Source organism: Elephantulus edwardii, unplaced genomic scaffold, assembly GCF_000299155.1.
Source record: "Elephantulus edwardii isolate Elephantulus edwardi_28Jun2011 unplaced genomic scaffold, EleEdw1.0 scaffold00433, whole genome shotgun sequence".
Classification (NCBI taxonomy): Eukaryota; Metazoa; Chordata; class Mammalia; order Macroscelidea; family Macroscelididae; genus Elephantulus; species Elephantulus edwardii.
Window position 1 is genome coordinate 437,658 of NW_006400183.1, and position 17,548 is coordinate 455,205.

At 41.1% G+C, this 17,548-nt stretch overlaps 1 protein-coding gene across 1 annotated transcript; it reads right to left on the reverse strand.

Moving 5' to 3' along the window:
• Window positions 1–15,372: 15,372 nt before the first annotated feature.
• Window positions 15,373–16,560, reverse strand: NKAPL (NFKB activating protein-like). Its single transcript, XM_006902643.1, has one exon. The coding sequence runs from the start codon at window positions 16,558–16,560 to the stop codon at window positions 15,373–15,375; it is 1,188 nt and encodes a 395-aa protein (XP_006902705.1).
• Window positions 16,561–17,548: the final 988 nt, after the last annotated feature.

A 17,548-nucleotide genomic window follows, 5' to 3' on the forward strand; every position in this document is an offset into this window, starting at 1 on the left:
GGCATATAAATAACCCCATGTGAGACTATAGCAATGGAACTGTCCAATTAACCAATAGACTCTTAGAAATAATAAACTGATGTTTTCTGAAGTTGGTAAGCTTTATATTTTTATTTATTTTTTTATGTTCACATGCAACAATACATATCTAATGCTTCATAAGAACAGTATTCTTATGCTTCTTGTCCCCACTTTCTTTTTGTGGTTTCTCACTTTCTTTTGTGACCTCACTCTCTTTTTGTGACTTTATCAATCATAATTTCAATACCTTTCCATCTCAGGAACACTCAAACCATTGTCTAGTTCCAATTTGGCTTTCACATCTATCAACTTGAACTGCCAGCAAGACATCTCCAGCTGCAGACCCGACCCCTTACACCACAATTTTAACATACTACCAAATTATAATTCTCTCTTCTCTGTATGTCTACATTTACAGTGATGTCACTATCGCCTTCCAACTCAGGCTGGAAACTGGTCCCCATACCCAATCACTGAGTTTAGTCAATTCTTCACCCCAAAATGCCTCGTGATGTAATTTTCTCCTTCTTATTCTCTTAATTTCATTTACATTCATTATTGTAACAATTTCCTGTGTGGTATTACTGTCTCATCCCACAATCTATTGAGGGAAAAAAAAACAACACCAAGCCAGACCAGTCAATTCCAACTCATAGCCATCATGTGTGTCAGACAGAATTGTGCTCCACAGGGTTTTCAACAACTTTTTTCAGAAGTAGGTCACCTGGCCTTGCTTTCAGGTTTGTCTAGGTAAACGGAAATCTTTACATTTTTAACCTATTAACAGCCAAGAATTTTTGCACCACCACCCAGAAACTCCAAAGCCAGTTTCTAGACCATCAATCAATTCGAACTCATGGCAACTCCACTGTGTCAGAATGGAACTACGTTTCATGTTACTGGATTATTTCCTAACTCTTAATTCTGACTACATTCAACATTCCTGGATGGCGTTGTTTAGTTCAGTTTCTGTCTCTTCTCCCTGAAATAAATTAAAATTCTCTAGAACGCAATTTTAGGCAATCTACGATTTTGACCTACGTTGAGTTTTGTTTTGACACTTTCTAAACATTGATTGAACCATTTTCCAGGAATATGGCTAACATACAAAATTTAAAAACAATCTACCTTTAAAAGAATTAATCTTCCCAAACTCCGCAAGTCATTGCTATACTGTCTACTCAACATTTTCTCCACTCACCTTGTGATTTACGGCAAGAACCACTCTTTAACAGAGTAAATTCCCAAAACCTAGAGAAAATGCCACTGCCTCTGCTAGCTTTTCCTGGCCACCCCCAGCTCCTTTCCGTCCTTGCGCCACAATGGTCCACCCCCAGCTCCATTCCGTCCTTGCGCCACAACGGTGGCTGTAAGGTGTTCCCATGGAAACGCGGGCCCAGTCCTAACGCACACCACTCACTCCCTCTCCTATTACAGGTTCCTGCTCTTTTTTCTATTACCAGTCAGGTCTGAGCTCCTTGAAGGCAAGAGTTTCTCTCTGCACAGCCTCTACATGCCTGGCACATATCTGGTATTCAGCCCTTAAAACTTCTTGATGAACGCACGTAGAGGCAGATGAGATGCCAGTGATGTCAATTCTCTCAGTACCCTGGAGACCCGGAATGTATCTCACTGAGATCGCACAATGGACACTCAGTAAATGTTAGTCTAATTTCTGGATAATGGACCCGAGGCTCAAAGAACACAGGCAACAAAGATCTGGCCGACCTCCTGCAAGGGTCTCACGCTGTCGGCGCCGCGGGATCTGGGGTCCCCACACTTGTAGAGGCGCCAGTTTGCCTCCTGGAAACCCGAGGTGCGGTGCCTCGCGAAGCAGGTCGGGTGGGGATGCCTACAGCTTCTCCCTCAGCAGCCCGGGAGTCCCTGTAAAGGCAGTGTACCCCGCTTGCTTGCCCTCCTGCCTCAGGCCCCACCCAGCACCCGTGGCCAGCGGCACAGTCCAGCCGACCCGGCACTGCCGCTCTAGGCGCGCAATTTCTCCTCTCTCTGGTGCGCCACCAGGTGGGTGGGCGGGCTGGCGGCAAGGGCGGAGTTGGCCGCGGGCCGAAGGCTCTGGCACACTTTTCCAGACCACCTCTTTGGGCACCCGCTGCTGGTGCTGGGGTGCGAGGCCAGACAGATGGAGCATACCCTCCGCCCTTTTCAGGCCTGGCTCTGGCAAGCTAGTCAGCCCCTGAAGCTCTTCTCACTTATGTAAAACTATAAACCGACAAGATGGTAAAAGACAAAACCAAGTATCCCTCGTGGGTTCCTTACAGGCTAGTAGTGTGGGAGGTGGTGAAACGCTCGCTGCAAAACCAAAGGCAAATGGTTTCAACCCACCAGTTGCTCTGCAAGAGAAGGATTGTCAATCTCCTCCGGTTTAATTAACAGCCTTTGATTTATGGTGTATGGTACACAACATCCAATAAAATGAACGGCAGCAACACCCTGGCGGTTCGAATTTATCAGCTGCTCCAATGCTATTTACAGCCTTACAAAACCTGCTGGAGGGTCAGCAATAAGTCAGTTCAGACTCTACCACATTGAGAGTTAACAATATTCCATGTGTGTCACGTGGTAGTGGTGGTGGTTACAACTCACATTGACTCTTGTGAACGACAGATCTAACTAAACCTTGCCCTATCCTGCACCATCCTCAGTCTCAGCTATGCTCTAGCCTATTATAGTCACTGTGACAATCCACCTCTTTGGTGTCTTTTTGCAAAGACTGGCCCCTCCTGACATGTCCAAAGTATGTGAGCCGTAGCACTCAATATAACTTTCGTTTGGTGGATAAGCATGGATCTGCAGTTTAAAACTCACGGACTCATGGTATAATTTTGCCCTTTTGCTTTTCAGTATGGAGATCTATCCATACCAACTCATCCTTTAATTGGGCTTCTTGAACTGTGCACATAATTTAACTATTTGAAACACTTGCTGTAGAAGATCATAGCCTTTAATATGGATTACATCACATTAAGAAGACAAAATCCTCACCACTGGTGCAATAAGCAACATCATGATTGATGGGGGAAAGATTAAAATTGCCAATGATTTTGTCTTACGTGGATCCACATTTAACACCCTTGGCAGAAGCAGTCAAGAAATCAAAATATGTATTGCAATGGGGAAGTCAGCTGTCAGGGACTTCTCCAAAATACAGAGGAGCAATGTCAGTTTAAAGACAAAGGTGCACCAGATTCCAGCCATTCAGGTCTTTTTAATTACTTACTATGCACCTGAGAGCTAGATAATGAATGTCAGGAGAATCGATGCCTTTAAGCTGTGGTGTTGGAGAAGAGTACTGACTATGCCATGGCCTAGCAAAGAATAGTTATGTCTTGAAGAAGCTGCAGCCAGAATGTTCTTTGGAGGTAAGGATGGCAAAGCTTTGCCTCACATACTTTAGTTGTGTAAGGTGAAGGATCAAAGAAAGACCTTCAACGAGATGGATTGACACAGTGGCAGCACTGGACTCAACTATGTCAGATGATGAGGATGGCACAAGATAGAACAGGATTCACATCTGTTGTTCATAAGGATTGCTGAGTTGAAATAGACTTAATGGCACATAACAAGAGCATCCTTAATAATATATACTTCTGCTATTTTCTTCACAATGCTGGAGCGAACACAATTGAGTAGCTTCATATTCTTTTCTATTTTTAGGACAAGCTCCACACATCAGAACTGGTTGGTTGAAGGACATGAGCACAGATCTTTATCAACATGCTACTACTTAATTGCTAAGAGCACTGAGGTTTAAAAAACAGTACCTAGTGGAATGTACTTGGGGTGGTGGGAGGGGTGTGGGAGGATTGTGTACCAGGGAGGGAGTCTTTCTTTTGCTTTTGAAGGAGAGGAGCGAACTGGGGGCGGGTAGAGAGGGCTGGGCAGGTAGAGAAGTGCAGCGATGAATGAATGGAAATCCAAATTCTCTGTAAATGTTCATTAAAATTATTAAAAAAAAAACAGTACCAAATGCCCATTGCCCTTCCAATTCATTGCTAACAATATCATTGCTCTTCCACTGCTATCAATTCTGAACAGACTCGTAACTGACACTCCATTGGGTTTCCCAGGCCATAACTTTATCAGTGTTTAAAATAGAAGAGAGGGTAAGAAAGGGAGGTACAGCCACTTTCCATTCCACTTTGTATGCCAATATTACAGAATGCTGTCCCAAAAGAAAACATCAATAAAATGAAATCAACAAAATGGTTGTTTTTGTTCGTATTTTTTTTTTTTTACAATATAGTTCATCCTTCCTGGGTTCCTCTCCTCTGGATCTTTTAAACTTATTTTTTAGGGTGCCCATTTGGGAAACCTGCTCTTAGGGACCTCTCCAGAGTACTAAAAAGCAACAATGCCAGTCTAGAGAGTAAGGTGGTCCTGATCCAGCCCATGGTCTTCGCAGTTACCTGCTATGCATCAGAGAGCTGGACAATGACTAAGGATGGTAGAATAATGCCTTTGAATTGTGGTCTGGAGAAGGGTTTTGAATATGCCATGAACTGCTAGAAGAACAAACTGTCTCACCCTAGAGGCGGTGAAACTAGGCTGCTCCTTAGAGGCAAGGATTTTGAAGCTTCATCTGAAATACTTTGGGCATGTTGCAAGGAGAGATCAGTCTTTGGAGAGAAACATCATGCTTGGAAGGGTGAAAGGACAGCACAAGAGAGGAGGACCCTGGATGAGATATATTGACTCAGTGATTGGAGTAACCGGGGTAGATGTGTCAGAGACAATGAAATTGGCTCAGGATAGAGCAGGGTTCAGAGCTGTTGTACACAGGGTCACTATGAGTCACCAGTGACTTGACTGCACACAACAACAACAACAACAACTAGAGTTTGGGGGAGCTTTAGTGGCCTAGTTATAAGAAGCTGAGCTGCAATTGCAAAGGCACGCAGTTTGAGGCCACCAGCTGCTCCCTTGAAGGATGGACAATCTCCTCTTTTGCAGTTAAACCCACCAGAGGGTCAGCTTCCGACTCTAGGGTACACAACAACAACAAAGCATGTGGTAATCAAGGCATCCCCGGAGATGCCCCATTAATTTAACAGCTAGTTACAGACCATGCACAGCAGTCTACTGGCTCATGGAGGTAGTCTCTGAGGGCAGAACCTTGCAGACTCCTGCCACCAGAAACAAAATACCTCAGGCCAGGCCTCAGGCAGAGCTGGGATGGACCAGGAGAAAACTGCCAGTCACTTGGTAGGTGGTGATGGTGGTGGTGATGATGATGGTGAAAGTTTAGTTGTTTGAAACCATCTGTGGCTATGCAGGAGAAAGATGGGCAATCTCTTCGGGTGTGATTTTTACAGCCTTAGAAACCCAGTGGAGGAATAGGTTGCTTCTATCTCAACAGCAATGAGCTATAAGTTTAGTTTTACATGAATCAAAATAAAAGAGAAACTACAACAGAAAAAAAAATAATTGGCAATGACATATCAGACAAGGGATTAATCTCTAAAATTTATAGAAAACTTCAACACCTCAACAAGAGACAATCCAACTACAAAGTGAGCAAAAGACATTAAAAGACACTTCACCAAAGGCAAAAATCAGATGGCCAACACACAAAGAAATGCTCAAGATTATTGGCTATTAGAGAAATGCATATCAAAACAATGAGAAATTCCAGTAACATTTGCAAAGTTCAATAAGACCCCAAACAACATGCTGGCATGTTGATTTAGCATGATGATAAAGTGTGGGGTTACTAGAATTCTTACACTGCTGCTGGGAATTTAAAACAATGTAATTACTATGAAAGTAGTTTGGCACTTTCTTAAAAAATTGAAAATGGGAATATCATTTGATCCAGCTACCCACTGCTGTTGTTATGTGCCATTGATTCAGACCAACTCTACAACAGGTTTCAGAGGCTGTAAATCACATGGGAGATTATCCATCCTCCTTCTATGGAGCAGCTAGTGTATTCAACTTGCATGTCTTTGGGATGCAAAGGTATTGACCACTGGCCACCAGAGCTCCATAGCTATCTCACTACTAGGTATATATCCCAAAGAAATAAAATCTACAACATGAACTGATACACACAAACTCAAGTTCACTGCAAGATTACTTAAAATAGCCATGAGATAGAAACAACACATTGTCTATCAAGGGATGAATGGACATAGCGGTATATTAACAAAATGGAATACTTTGTAAAATGCAGGAAGCTCGGGTAGTAAGAAACAGCACTGAAATCCCAAAGGCTTGTGGTTCAAATCCACCTAATGTTCTGTGGGAGAAAGATTGGTAATCTCCTCCCATGTGATTAACTTCCTCTGAAAACTTTCTGGATGGTCAGCTATGGATTGGTTCAGACTTGATGGGACACAACAACATTTAACATTAATGAAGCCTTAAGGGATTATTTTTGGCTTAAACTTTAAAGATTATATTGAGACAATCATTTCATAAAGTCTGGAGTACATGTGAGTTTGAAATTTTGTTCTCTATTTCTTCAGTATTAGTCAAGATTGTTTTCTATGAAATTTTTAATTAAAATGTTTGGAAACGGCAGCCAGGTATTTCTACTGGTATCAAGGCAAAGAAAACTAACAGAATATTCTTATTCTTACAATACTCAAACTACAACTTATTTTCACATATTTCAGAATAAAAAGTGCATGTATATGTGCACATAAATGCAACAAAAAGTTCAAAACTTCTGATAAATCAAGGGTATCTTGTAATCCTTTAACTTTTCTGTTCTTGTTGTTATTGTTAGGTGCCACTGAGTCAAATACGACTCACAGCAACCCTATGACAGATGACTCTGTCCTATTCTGTGCAATCTTAATCATCTCTGACACACTCCAGCCCACTACTGCCATCACTGTGTCAATCTAGTTGGGGATCTTCCTCTTTTTAATTGACCTTCTACCTTTCCAAGTATGGTATCTCTTTCCAGGGAATAGGCTCTAGCAACATGCCCAAAGTAAATGAGATGAAGCTTCGTGATCCCTGCCTCTAAGAAGCACCAAAACATATCTGTTTTGGTGTTTTTTTTTTTGGCAGCCCATGGGTTATTCAGTACTCTTCTCCAATACCATGACTCAAAGGCATTTACTCTTATCAAATAGAAGAGGTGAAAAAGATGCAAAATAAACATAACTACTTATACATTAGGTAATAGAGTCCATACTGAGTTCATGGCTAACTCAAGGTGGCACTTCTGGCAGTCCAAATCCACCAGCACCTCCCCAAGAGAAAAATGGGCAGTCTCCTCCTATGCAATTTATACCCTTGGAAAACCCACTGCAAGGTCAGCTATGAGTCAGCTCTAACTCAACAAAACTAAGTTTGAGTTTTTACTTATATATTAAGTCTACTAGAAAATTCACATATAATCATAACTCATTTCATTTATTGATGGTCTCGTACACACCAGATACACTAAGACAGAATTATGAAAAACAACGGATTGTTATTAGTTTCCATTGAGTTGATTTCAACTCATGGCAATCCCTTGTGCAACAGAATAGAACTGCTCCACAACATTTTCTTGACTATTATTAACAGAAGCAGATCATCAGTTGTTAATGATCTCACGTTACTTGGAGCCACAAGCAACACCCATGGAAGTAGCAGGGAAAAAACATGTTGCATTAGGAAAGCCTGCTATCAAAGACTTCTCCAAAGTGCTGAGGCAAAAAAAAAAAAAAGGCGTGATCTGGGTCATTGTATTTTCAATTGTTTCCTATCAATCAGAAAATTTGACAATGAATAACAAAGGAAGAATTGAAGCCTTTAAGCTGGGATGATGGAGAAGACTGTTGAATATTCCATGCACTGCCTAAAGAAAAAAAAATCATCTTAGAGGAAGTACAACAAAAGTTCTGCTGAGAGACAAGAACAGCAAAGCCTTGTCTCACATACTTTGGGCAAGTTATCAAGAGGGGCCAATCCTTAGAAAAGAGTATCATACTGGGAAAAGTGAAGGGATGAAGAAAGAGAGGAAGACACTCAACAGAATGGATTGACACTTGGGCTTCAGCATAGTAGAAAGAGTGGTAGGACAAGGTTTGGATGAATCATAGTTGACTTGAGGGTACATAACAACATAGTCAGGTTTGATCTCCAGCCTCATTTCTGTCATACACAGGGATGAAAATAGTAAGGTTGTGCATGGAGATTGTGACGATAGTGCAGGATAGGGAAAGGTTTTGATCTGTTGTTCCAAAGTCATTGTGATTTTACAGCCAAATAGGATCTGACTGGTACAGGAGGAGACTGACCCTTCTTCTCCCTAGCCCTAAGAGAGATGCAAATTAAAACAACTATGAGATATCATTTCACCCCAGTCAAAATAGCAAAATTTAACAGAACAGCAAGCAACAAATGCTGGCGAGGTTGTGGAGAAACTGGAACCCTGATTCACTGTTGGTGGGAGTGTAAAATGGTGCAACCCCTGTGGAAAGCAGTATGGCGCTTTCTCAAAAAGTTGCAAATAGAGATACCATTTGACCCAGCAATTCCACTACTGGGAATATACCCTGAAGAGACCATAGCTGACATCCAAGCAGATATATGCACACCCATGTTCATTGCAGCTTTGTTCACAATAGCAAGGAGTTGGAAACAACCTAAGTGCCCATCAACAAACGAATGGCTAGAGAAGCTGTGGTATATTCGCACAATGGAATACTATGCTGCATTGAAAAACAAGGAACTCATGCAATATTATTCAAAATGGTTGACTCTGGAGAACATTATTCTGAGTGAAATATCCCAGTCACAAAAGGACAAATATTACATGATGCCACTGTTGTAGAATGGGACTGTCCTTGGGGTTAGGGAGACACTGAGTAAGATGGGTTCAATAATGTATACTGCACTGAAGCAGAGGAGGGAGAGAACCGTCTAAAAGAGAGATGTAACTGGGTATTTCTGTCATCACAGGAGACTAGAGCGAGGGCTACATGGTGGAGGGGACCTGGGGGAGGGTTTGTAAAACAATGAAAGAATCTTTTATTTTACTTTTCCATAATTTTTGGACTCATGTACTTATAACTTGTAGTCAAATTTGTGTCTTCTAGGTTGCAACACCCCCATGATACATCTTGAAGGATATGTACATGTACAGCCAAGCACAATCAATAAGAGTGCATCTAAATTCCAAAATCAATCTCCATAATAGTCTATGTGTTTCCTACTGCCAAAGGGGCCCTTTAGAGTAGTGAGAGAAGATCTTCACCCTGAAACCCACAGCGTCCCTTTTCAGCAGGAAGTAGCTAAGAGAATACGCCATCCCCTTTTCCTTATGACTCAGGGTGAAGTCTCTCTCAGGGAGGAGTGATAGGGAATGGCAAAGGATACACTGACAAAGAAGATTAATCAGAACTGGCTTTGACAAGCACTGTGGCATTTGGACAAGAACAAACTGGGAGGAGGGTAGAGAGAATAGTGCAACAATGAATGAGTGGAAGCCCAAAATCTCTGTAAATGTTTATGAAAATTAATAAAATATAATTATAGAAAAAAAAAAAAACAAAAGTCATTGTGAGTTAAAGTTAACTCCACTAGAGTCAACCTCTAGCTTATGGTCCAGAGCAAAAGATTTGTATCACCTGTTTTTAGATGCCTTCACGTCAACTCCTGCTCATAGTGACCCTATGAATCACAGATCTGAACCTTGCCCTATCCTTTAACATCCTCACAATCTCCTCCATGCTCAGGCCCATTGTGCTAGTAAATGGTGTCAATCCATCTCATTGAGGGTCTTCCTTTCAGTGATCCTCTACCTTTCCAGGCATCATGTCTCCTGTGTCACATAGGGATCACAAAGTGATGATTAATAGACAGGAAATGTTTAGTATAAAGTATAGGATATTGAGTTAATGGTAGCTGGTGTCTATGGTGTTATTAAACATATCAAACACAATATATACTATAATATATTCTGACTCAATGGCACACAACAATATGTAAATCTGACAACCTCTTTTTAGAGAGGGCTCTTTCTTACCAGTTATTTGTGCCAGGAAGATCTTTTCCATGTTCTTAGTAGCTAGTCTACTGGACAAATTTTACTAAATATCTCTCATCTCCCCTTCCACCATTTTCACCTACTCAAATTACTTTAATTGGTCTGTCTGAAACACCAACCTACTTTCTACACTCTAGACAGTGGTCTTTCTGAAACAGATAAATGATTATGCTCTGTCATGTGTATTTCATTAATTTAATAACCCCTGTTGCTGTTGTTGTGTGCCATAGAGGAAGATTTGACTCACAGCACATCTTCAGAGGCTGTAAATCGCACAGGAAAAGACTGCCCACAGTGCATCTGATGGAGTAGCTGTTGGATTCAAATATCTTGCCTTTGATTTGGTAGTGCAACTCCTTATCACTTGGCTACCAGAGTTTTCTATAACACCGCTAAGAGCCTATTTAAACTAAAAATTTGCATGCAATCTAATAAACCACTTTTTATTTCCTTAAATTTTCAACATTTTCCTGCTTATGAATCCTTGTTATCTCTTATTACTACTGTCTATAACTTTTTTTTTTTTTTAATGGGAAGCCCCTTAGCTTTCATTGTATCAGGACCTGCCACTCTGGGGTAAAGAGTCTGCCTGTACTAAAAGGGGCAGCAGAATGATAAGACTTATTGCTGCACTTGTCAATATGACCATTTATAAAAATACGGGGAAAGTAGTGACTGTGGGACAAACAAGATGGCAATTGCATTTGTATAAGGATTTGGCATTATCTCCTAAACTGCACTGTAAGAATTTGAGAGCACATTGTTTGGTGTTGGAGGCAAAACAGAAGGGCAGTTAGAGGACAGAATATTATTCATCTTCCTTCAGCAGAGCAGCTGGTGAACCAGAACTGTGTGCCTTTGGGATTACAGCACAGCTTCCTGTCACCAGGCCACCAGGATTCTTTATGTTCACAAGGCAAATAAAGCTAGAACAATGAACAAAGTCACCACCTGGAGGAATTCTAGCAGGAGGAAGCTCAGGGACCTGGTAAGAGGATCCAGAGAGACCACTATACATTGGGTGCTGAGCAGACAGTATTCTGTGGCTGGCATTGGGTATATCCAGAATAGAACCAGTAGGAAGTATAGGTTTCAAGGAAAAGAAAAAATTCTATCACGTAACCAAAATTAATTCTGCAGAAGGAAGAGGGGAGAACAAGTCTGTCTTGTGCCAATGTTTCACATAAATAAAAACAAAATATTTTTACCAGGATAGACTAATTATTACTAATATAAACCAATTTTAAATTTGAGAATTTTATTCCTAGTATTATTCTCATTTTCTGTGAACCACAGTGGTCTCTTGTATAGTTCCATCAGGTCCTTTCATAGCATAACCAAGACAAAAGCTTCCTTTTCCAAGTGATCCATCAGCTGAGGCCCTGTTACATAAGACATAGCATTCTCATTTTTTATTAATGATGCTTTCTGCTCATCTCTCCTCTTTTATTCATACAGCAATATTTCATTCATTACTCTTTATTTTTAAATAGAATATGGTGTGGCCAGTAATTTTTCTAAATAGAAAATTCTACAAATGACTCTAGTAAATTTAACTCATAAATTGATATGAAGATACTACTTTTAAGTCATCATATTCATAGACCAATTAAAAAAATATTATCATCTCCGTAGATGCTAAAATGCCCTTTAGTAAAACGCAACATGCATTTCTAATCAAGAGGAAAACTTGATAGGCCTAAATACGTATCTCCTATTAACAAAATAAATGTGTATCAGGTCAAAAGCCATCATCATGCATTATAAATATTAAGAACTTTCATTAAAAATCCAGTTAAAGTTAAGAATAAACAAACAACTCCATCTTTCAATGAGCTACAAAATGTAGGGGCAGGGTTGGGTGGTGTTGGTGAGGAATCTATCAATACTCATTTGATTTTCTTATGCCAGAGAACAGGGGAGTTGGGGGAACGTGGGTGGATTCTTTTTAAAGCACTGTTCTTGATCATTCCACCTGCTACCCATATGTCAGCTTGCCATTTTGTGGAGGCTGGTATGTTGCTATGATTCTAGAAGGTATGAAAATGATATTTCAAGTACTAACAAAATCATCTGTCGAGGGCAGGTTTCAGGAGAGTTTTCAGATTAAGAGATTAAAAAGAGAGCCCTTACGACCAATTTAAATTAAAAAAAAAAAAAAGACCCAAGAGTGGACAAGTGTTATATCATGTAGACAACTTACAAAACCCCAGAATTATGAAAGATTAATAAATGTATAAAAAGATGCCAAATCTAATTCACAATTAAATGGGGGGGGGGAGAAAAAAGACATTTCTCCCCTCCCCCATCTATTAGGTTGGTCTGGAAGTAGGAGTAGCATCCACTTCCTAAACAACATGCCTCTAGAAACTCTATGAACTTTGATAAATGACGATAGTTATAAAAAGGCTTCAGGCCTTTTGTTCATGGGGCTGCTATGAGTCATGCTCGACTTGAAGGCAATTAACAACAATTAGGTTGGTAAAGATCAGTGTTTGAAAGCACAGTTCTGTTGAGTGTAAACTGGTACATCTTTGGAAGGCAGAGTCACAGTATCAAAATTTAAGAACACATAAATTGTGATAGTCTTAGACTTTCCCTGACCACTTTATCAAAAATATATCTTCATTACTATCTCTAGCTCTTTGTTTTCTGCATATTATACTGCACTTTGTAATTGTTTGTCTATTAACTTTTTTTTGTCTAACTAGTAGACTGTGAAATTAAGTAACTTGTTTCTAACTCCAATATCTGCCATGGTGACTTGCATATGGAAAGCACCTTATCTTGACAAAATTGTGTACCTGATTCAATAATTCCACTTCTAGATATTTCTAGACAACCCAATATTTTTTAACCTAATAATTCCACCACTAGAGGAATATGCTACTGATCTTATCTTTGTTAGAGTTCTCTAGAGAAAATGGAACTAGTGATGATAACATTTACTTCAAGTAATTGACTCACACAATTGTAGTGGGCTAGCAAATCTCAAATTCATGGGAACTAGATGGAGACTCCTGCAGACTTGAATCCCAAAATCCATAGGTCAAATTGTTAAAATTTAAACAATGAAAGTATCTGGGGAAAATGTCTATTTACAGATTGGAGAGAGAATACACCCTTGAGAAATTCTTTTTCTCATAAGGTCTTTAACTGATTGAGGCTCACTCCCTTTATGGAAGATCATTTGCTTTATTTAATCACATGTAACAAAATCAGTAGCGTTTTACCAAACAATTGGACACCATAACCTAGTCAACTGGACACAAGATTATCACAGATACACCTTCAGACACCCATAAAGATATCCACTACACTAATGTGTAATAGCAAAATACAAGTAATACCTTAAACATCTAATACAGTCCTTCCAAACAATGGAATTGCATCACATAAAATAGTGAGGTACTAGGGGTGGTCAGGGAGAAAAGTGCAACAATGAATGACTGGAAACCCTAAGTCTCTGTAAACATTCATTAAAATGAATTTTTTAAAAAATACATTAAAAAAGTGAGGTACTGAATAAAATCTAAAGTATTTGTTACGTGCCACTAAATCACCTGCAACTCATAGTGGCCCTATGTACAACAGCTCTAAACTCTGCTCTATCCTATGCCAATGTTATTTTTTTAAAGATGGTTTCTTTCTAAAAGCAGGAAATAATACATTACTAGTGTTTTCCATCTCTTTGGGGAAAATCTCAAGCCAGTATGGTCTGGTGTCAAAAACACATACTGGGGTGAGGGTATTCTTTTACATCCCATCTCTATGTCAGGTTCAAGGAGCCCAATCATTCACATTATGGGACTTACCAGGATGCTGGACCTTAAAAACAGTTATTCAAATAAGACAGCTTGGTTACTACTAAACTAAAAAAGGTTCAGATAGATGTCCCTGGATTTAGGATTTCATCATACATCATGAGCTGTCTTCTCTAGCAGTGGTACCTGTCAGTAAACTCTCTGATCTGAATGTGTTCTTCTGACCTTATGCCCTCTCCATGCGACTTACTAAATGCCTCTTCCTTCATACCTTCTCATTTTTTTCTTTCATCTCCTAACCCAGATGTCCTAACCTACCTTCAAAGGAATCTTTTTTTTTTTTTTAATGGATAAACTCAATGGCTTCTTCAATCAGGATCTGAATGCTAATAATCAACATCAAGTTTTTCTTCAACACATGTAGTTTTTGTTCTAAAATAATTTAAAACTATAGTTAACAATTGTTGGTTGCCTGCTTTTTTTCTAACATCATCTTAGTTTTCATTCAGTTACCCACTCTTCCCCTATGTAGCCCCTAAACTAACCATACTTCTATTTCCACAGCAACAAGCACCTGTTTGAGGGGGGAGCACATGACCTTAGTTTCTGAAATTAATTCCAAAATACTTGCTTCAAATGCTACGACAAAAAAAAAAAAAATATGTGAACCAGACACATATACATTCAAACTCAATCGCTTTGGCAGGCATTTTGCTATATAAGGAAAATTAGTCTAAGGAAGTCAACTCATAGAAGACTGAGAAGTCCTACTAAAACCATGTAGAAAATCTGTCTTCCTGTTGTACTTTCCAGTCATACTAGCCAATAAAAGCACCTGGTTTTTTCTACCATCTGTTAATTATAACCAGAAGTACACTCTCCATTAACTCATTTCTCTTTGGAATTCTTAAGGAGCCCTGGTGGTGCAGTGGTTAAATATTTGGGTACTAACCAAAAAAAGGAAATGTATGCCGTTTGACTCCACCATAGGAGAAAAATGTTGCAGTATCCTTTGGTAAAGATTATAACCTTGGAAAGCCCATGGAGCAGGTAGTTCTACTCTGTACTACTGGTCACTGAGTAGAAAATGGCTTCTTAGCAATGGGTTTGGTTTTTAGGGCTCCATGAGGAAAGGAAGCCTGAAAAGACAGATGTCAGGGCAAGAGGTGGGGGTGGGAATGTGAAAGGGGTTGGGAAGATAAAGGAGGGATGGGGCCTGATGCAATGAACTTCAGTTTAAAAAACTGCCAAACTGTATCCTGCATTGTAGACACAGAACTTATGTACAGAGAGAAGCTACAGAACAAGTATTTCTTTGCTGGAAGAAGGATCAGGGATTAGAGCGAAAGTAGGACTTCATAGTGAATTTTCCCTCCTGTAGTCAGAATTTTTAAAAAATTTACATCATTTTTAGAGTTAAAAAAATAACCAAAAATATTTTCTTCACTAGAAGCTTACTCTTGAGTTTACTAATACAGTAGGTACTTTGGCACCATAAAGGCCTTTTAATATATTTGGGTCAATGATAACATTTGTTACTGATATTTTAAAAGTCTTACTACACAACAAAAGTCCTTATTTATCTTCTTTCCCCTTCGTCTTCCGATACACCATCTCTCGGAAACTGGCTAGAATCTTATTCTCTCTCTTCCGTCTCTCCTCTTGGTTAAAGGACGCAAGGGCCCTTTTCTCATCAGCACTGTAGATCTGGTTCTCCTTCCTGAGTCGTACAGCCTCCATTCTGCGATGTCTGCTCCCACTCATGACGTAACCTGAGCTTTCAAATGATGCTATCTCTTCACTTGTCAGCCCAATTTCTCCTCTTCGTGGAATACGCTTCCCAGCTTTCACATACTCTGCCATGGCTGCACCTTCACCTGGTAGCAGTGCATGTCCATAGTTCAAAGGCTTCTCGTCCTGAGAGAAGTATGTTACCGGTGCTTCTGGGCCTATTAAACCCGTGGTCTCCAAGACCTTTGACTGGTCAGTCCACATATTTTCTGGCAACTCTCTTTCTGAATCCTTACAAGTTAACTCATTGGATTCTTTTTTAGTCTTCTTCTTCTTTTTCTTGGTTCTGTGTTTCTTTTTCTTGACCTTTCTAGCTCTCTTTCTGTCATCACCAAAGCTAGAATTAGTGTCAGAGTCTGAATTGCTGTCACTATTATCAGAATACCGCCCACGTTTTCTTTTGGATGACTTTTTCTTTCTTCTTCTCTTGTTTTTTGAATGACTGCTCTTTTTCTTTTTCCCTTCTTCCTGGCTCGAGTCTGAACTGCTGCTCTTCTGGGTCTTGACTTCATCTTCAGCGGGGGTGTGTTCATCAGAGTCGGGCTCAGGGTATTTTGGTGACAGTCCCCATACCTCGCGGGCTCCCAGCTCCCCAATCCTCTCTCTCTCTTTCAGCCTCCTCTGCCTGTAATTCTCCTCCTGTTCGCTGTCTTCAGCCCAGTACCGGTATCCGGTATAGGGCTGGGAATGGTACCGGTGTCCGCCACAAGAGACAGACGAGGAGAATGAGAAGACGTAGTTGTGAGGCCCAGGGGGTCGTTCCCGCGCCTCAGCGCGTCTAAGAGTGTAAGCAGCACTGACTCCGGATCCACCCCCCTGAGGCCTGAGGTCCTCACGGGACAGGGAGCTGGAGCCACCACTTCGAGGGTGGCGTCTGTCCGTCAAGGGGCTTCCCGACGAACTGCGGCTGCGGCTGCGTCTCCGAGAGCCTGCGGAGTGCTCGGGATAGCGAGACCGAGACACGGGAGCCATGAGCCATAAATGGTGATTTTACAGGTGACTTACGGTTACTCCAATGGCCGAAGCAAACAGCAGCAGTACCCGCGAGCGAACTACAGTTTGGCGCTCGCGACCTCCGCTTCCGGCCAGATGGGAGGAGGGGCAGACGACCCCGCATGGGCGGTGGGGATAGTCTGTCGGGAGATGGGAGGGGCTTGTTCCCTGAGACAAGGCTTCTTCCTTGTTTTTGGTTGTGTACCAGAGTCACTCTCGGCACCAGTAGCCAGGAAATTTAAAGGTGCATTGCCATGAGAAAGTCGGCTGTTTCCCATGTACTCCCATGTTTCCCATGCTCCAAAGTACTGAAGAGCAATGGTGTTTCTCTGGAGCCTAAGGTGCGTTTGATACAGGCCATGGTCTTCACAATCACTTGTTATGCATCAGAGAGTTGGACAGTGACTAAGGAGGTTAGAAGGAGAATTGATGCCTTTGAGCTGTGGTGCTGGAGAAGAGTATTTAGGTACCATGGACTGCTAGGAAAACAAACAGATTCATCCTGGAAAGGGTTAAACCGGGCGGCTTCCTGGAGGCAAGGATTCTGAGGCTCCATCTGACATACTTTGGAAATGTTGTAAGGAGGGACAGGTCCTTGGAGAGGGACATCATGCTTGGTAGGGTGGAGGGACAGCGCAGGAGGGGAAGGCCCTCTATGAGGTGGATTGATTCAGACTGGGGTAATCGGGATGGGTGTGTCAGAGACAGTGCGATTGGCACAGGACAGAGCAGAGTTTAGGGGCTGTTGTTTAGGGTCGTTATGAGTCGCCGGTGACTCGACGGCACATAACAACGACAACAACAACCATCGAGTTGGAACTGACTCACAGCTGTTGTGTACCATAGAGTCAGAACTGACTCATAGTTTACTCTCCATCCGATTTTCAGAGGCTGTTAACTACATGGGAGGAGATAGCCCTTCCTTCTCTCCCTGAACGGCCAATGAATTTGAGCCTTTGTGATTGCA

Bases quoted from the DNA above. Each gene is read 5' to 3' on its own strand.
- NKAPL (XM_006902643.1), bottom strand. From the start codon at position 16,560: ATGGCTCCCGTGTCTCGGTCTCGCTATCCCGAGCACTCCGCAGGCTCT.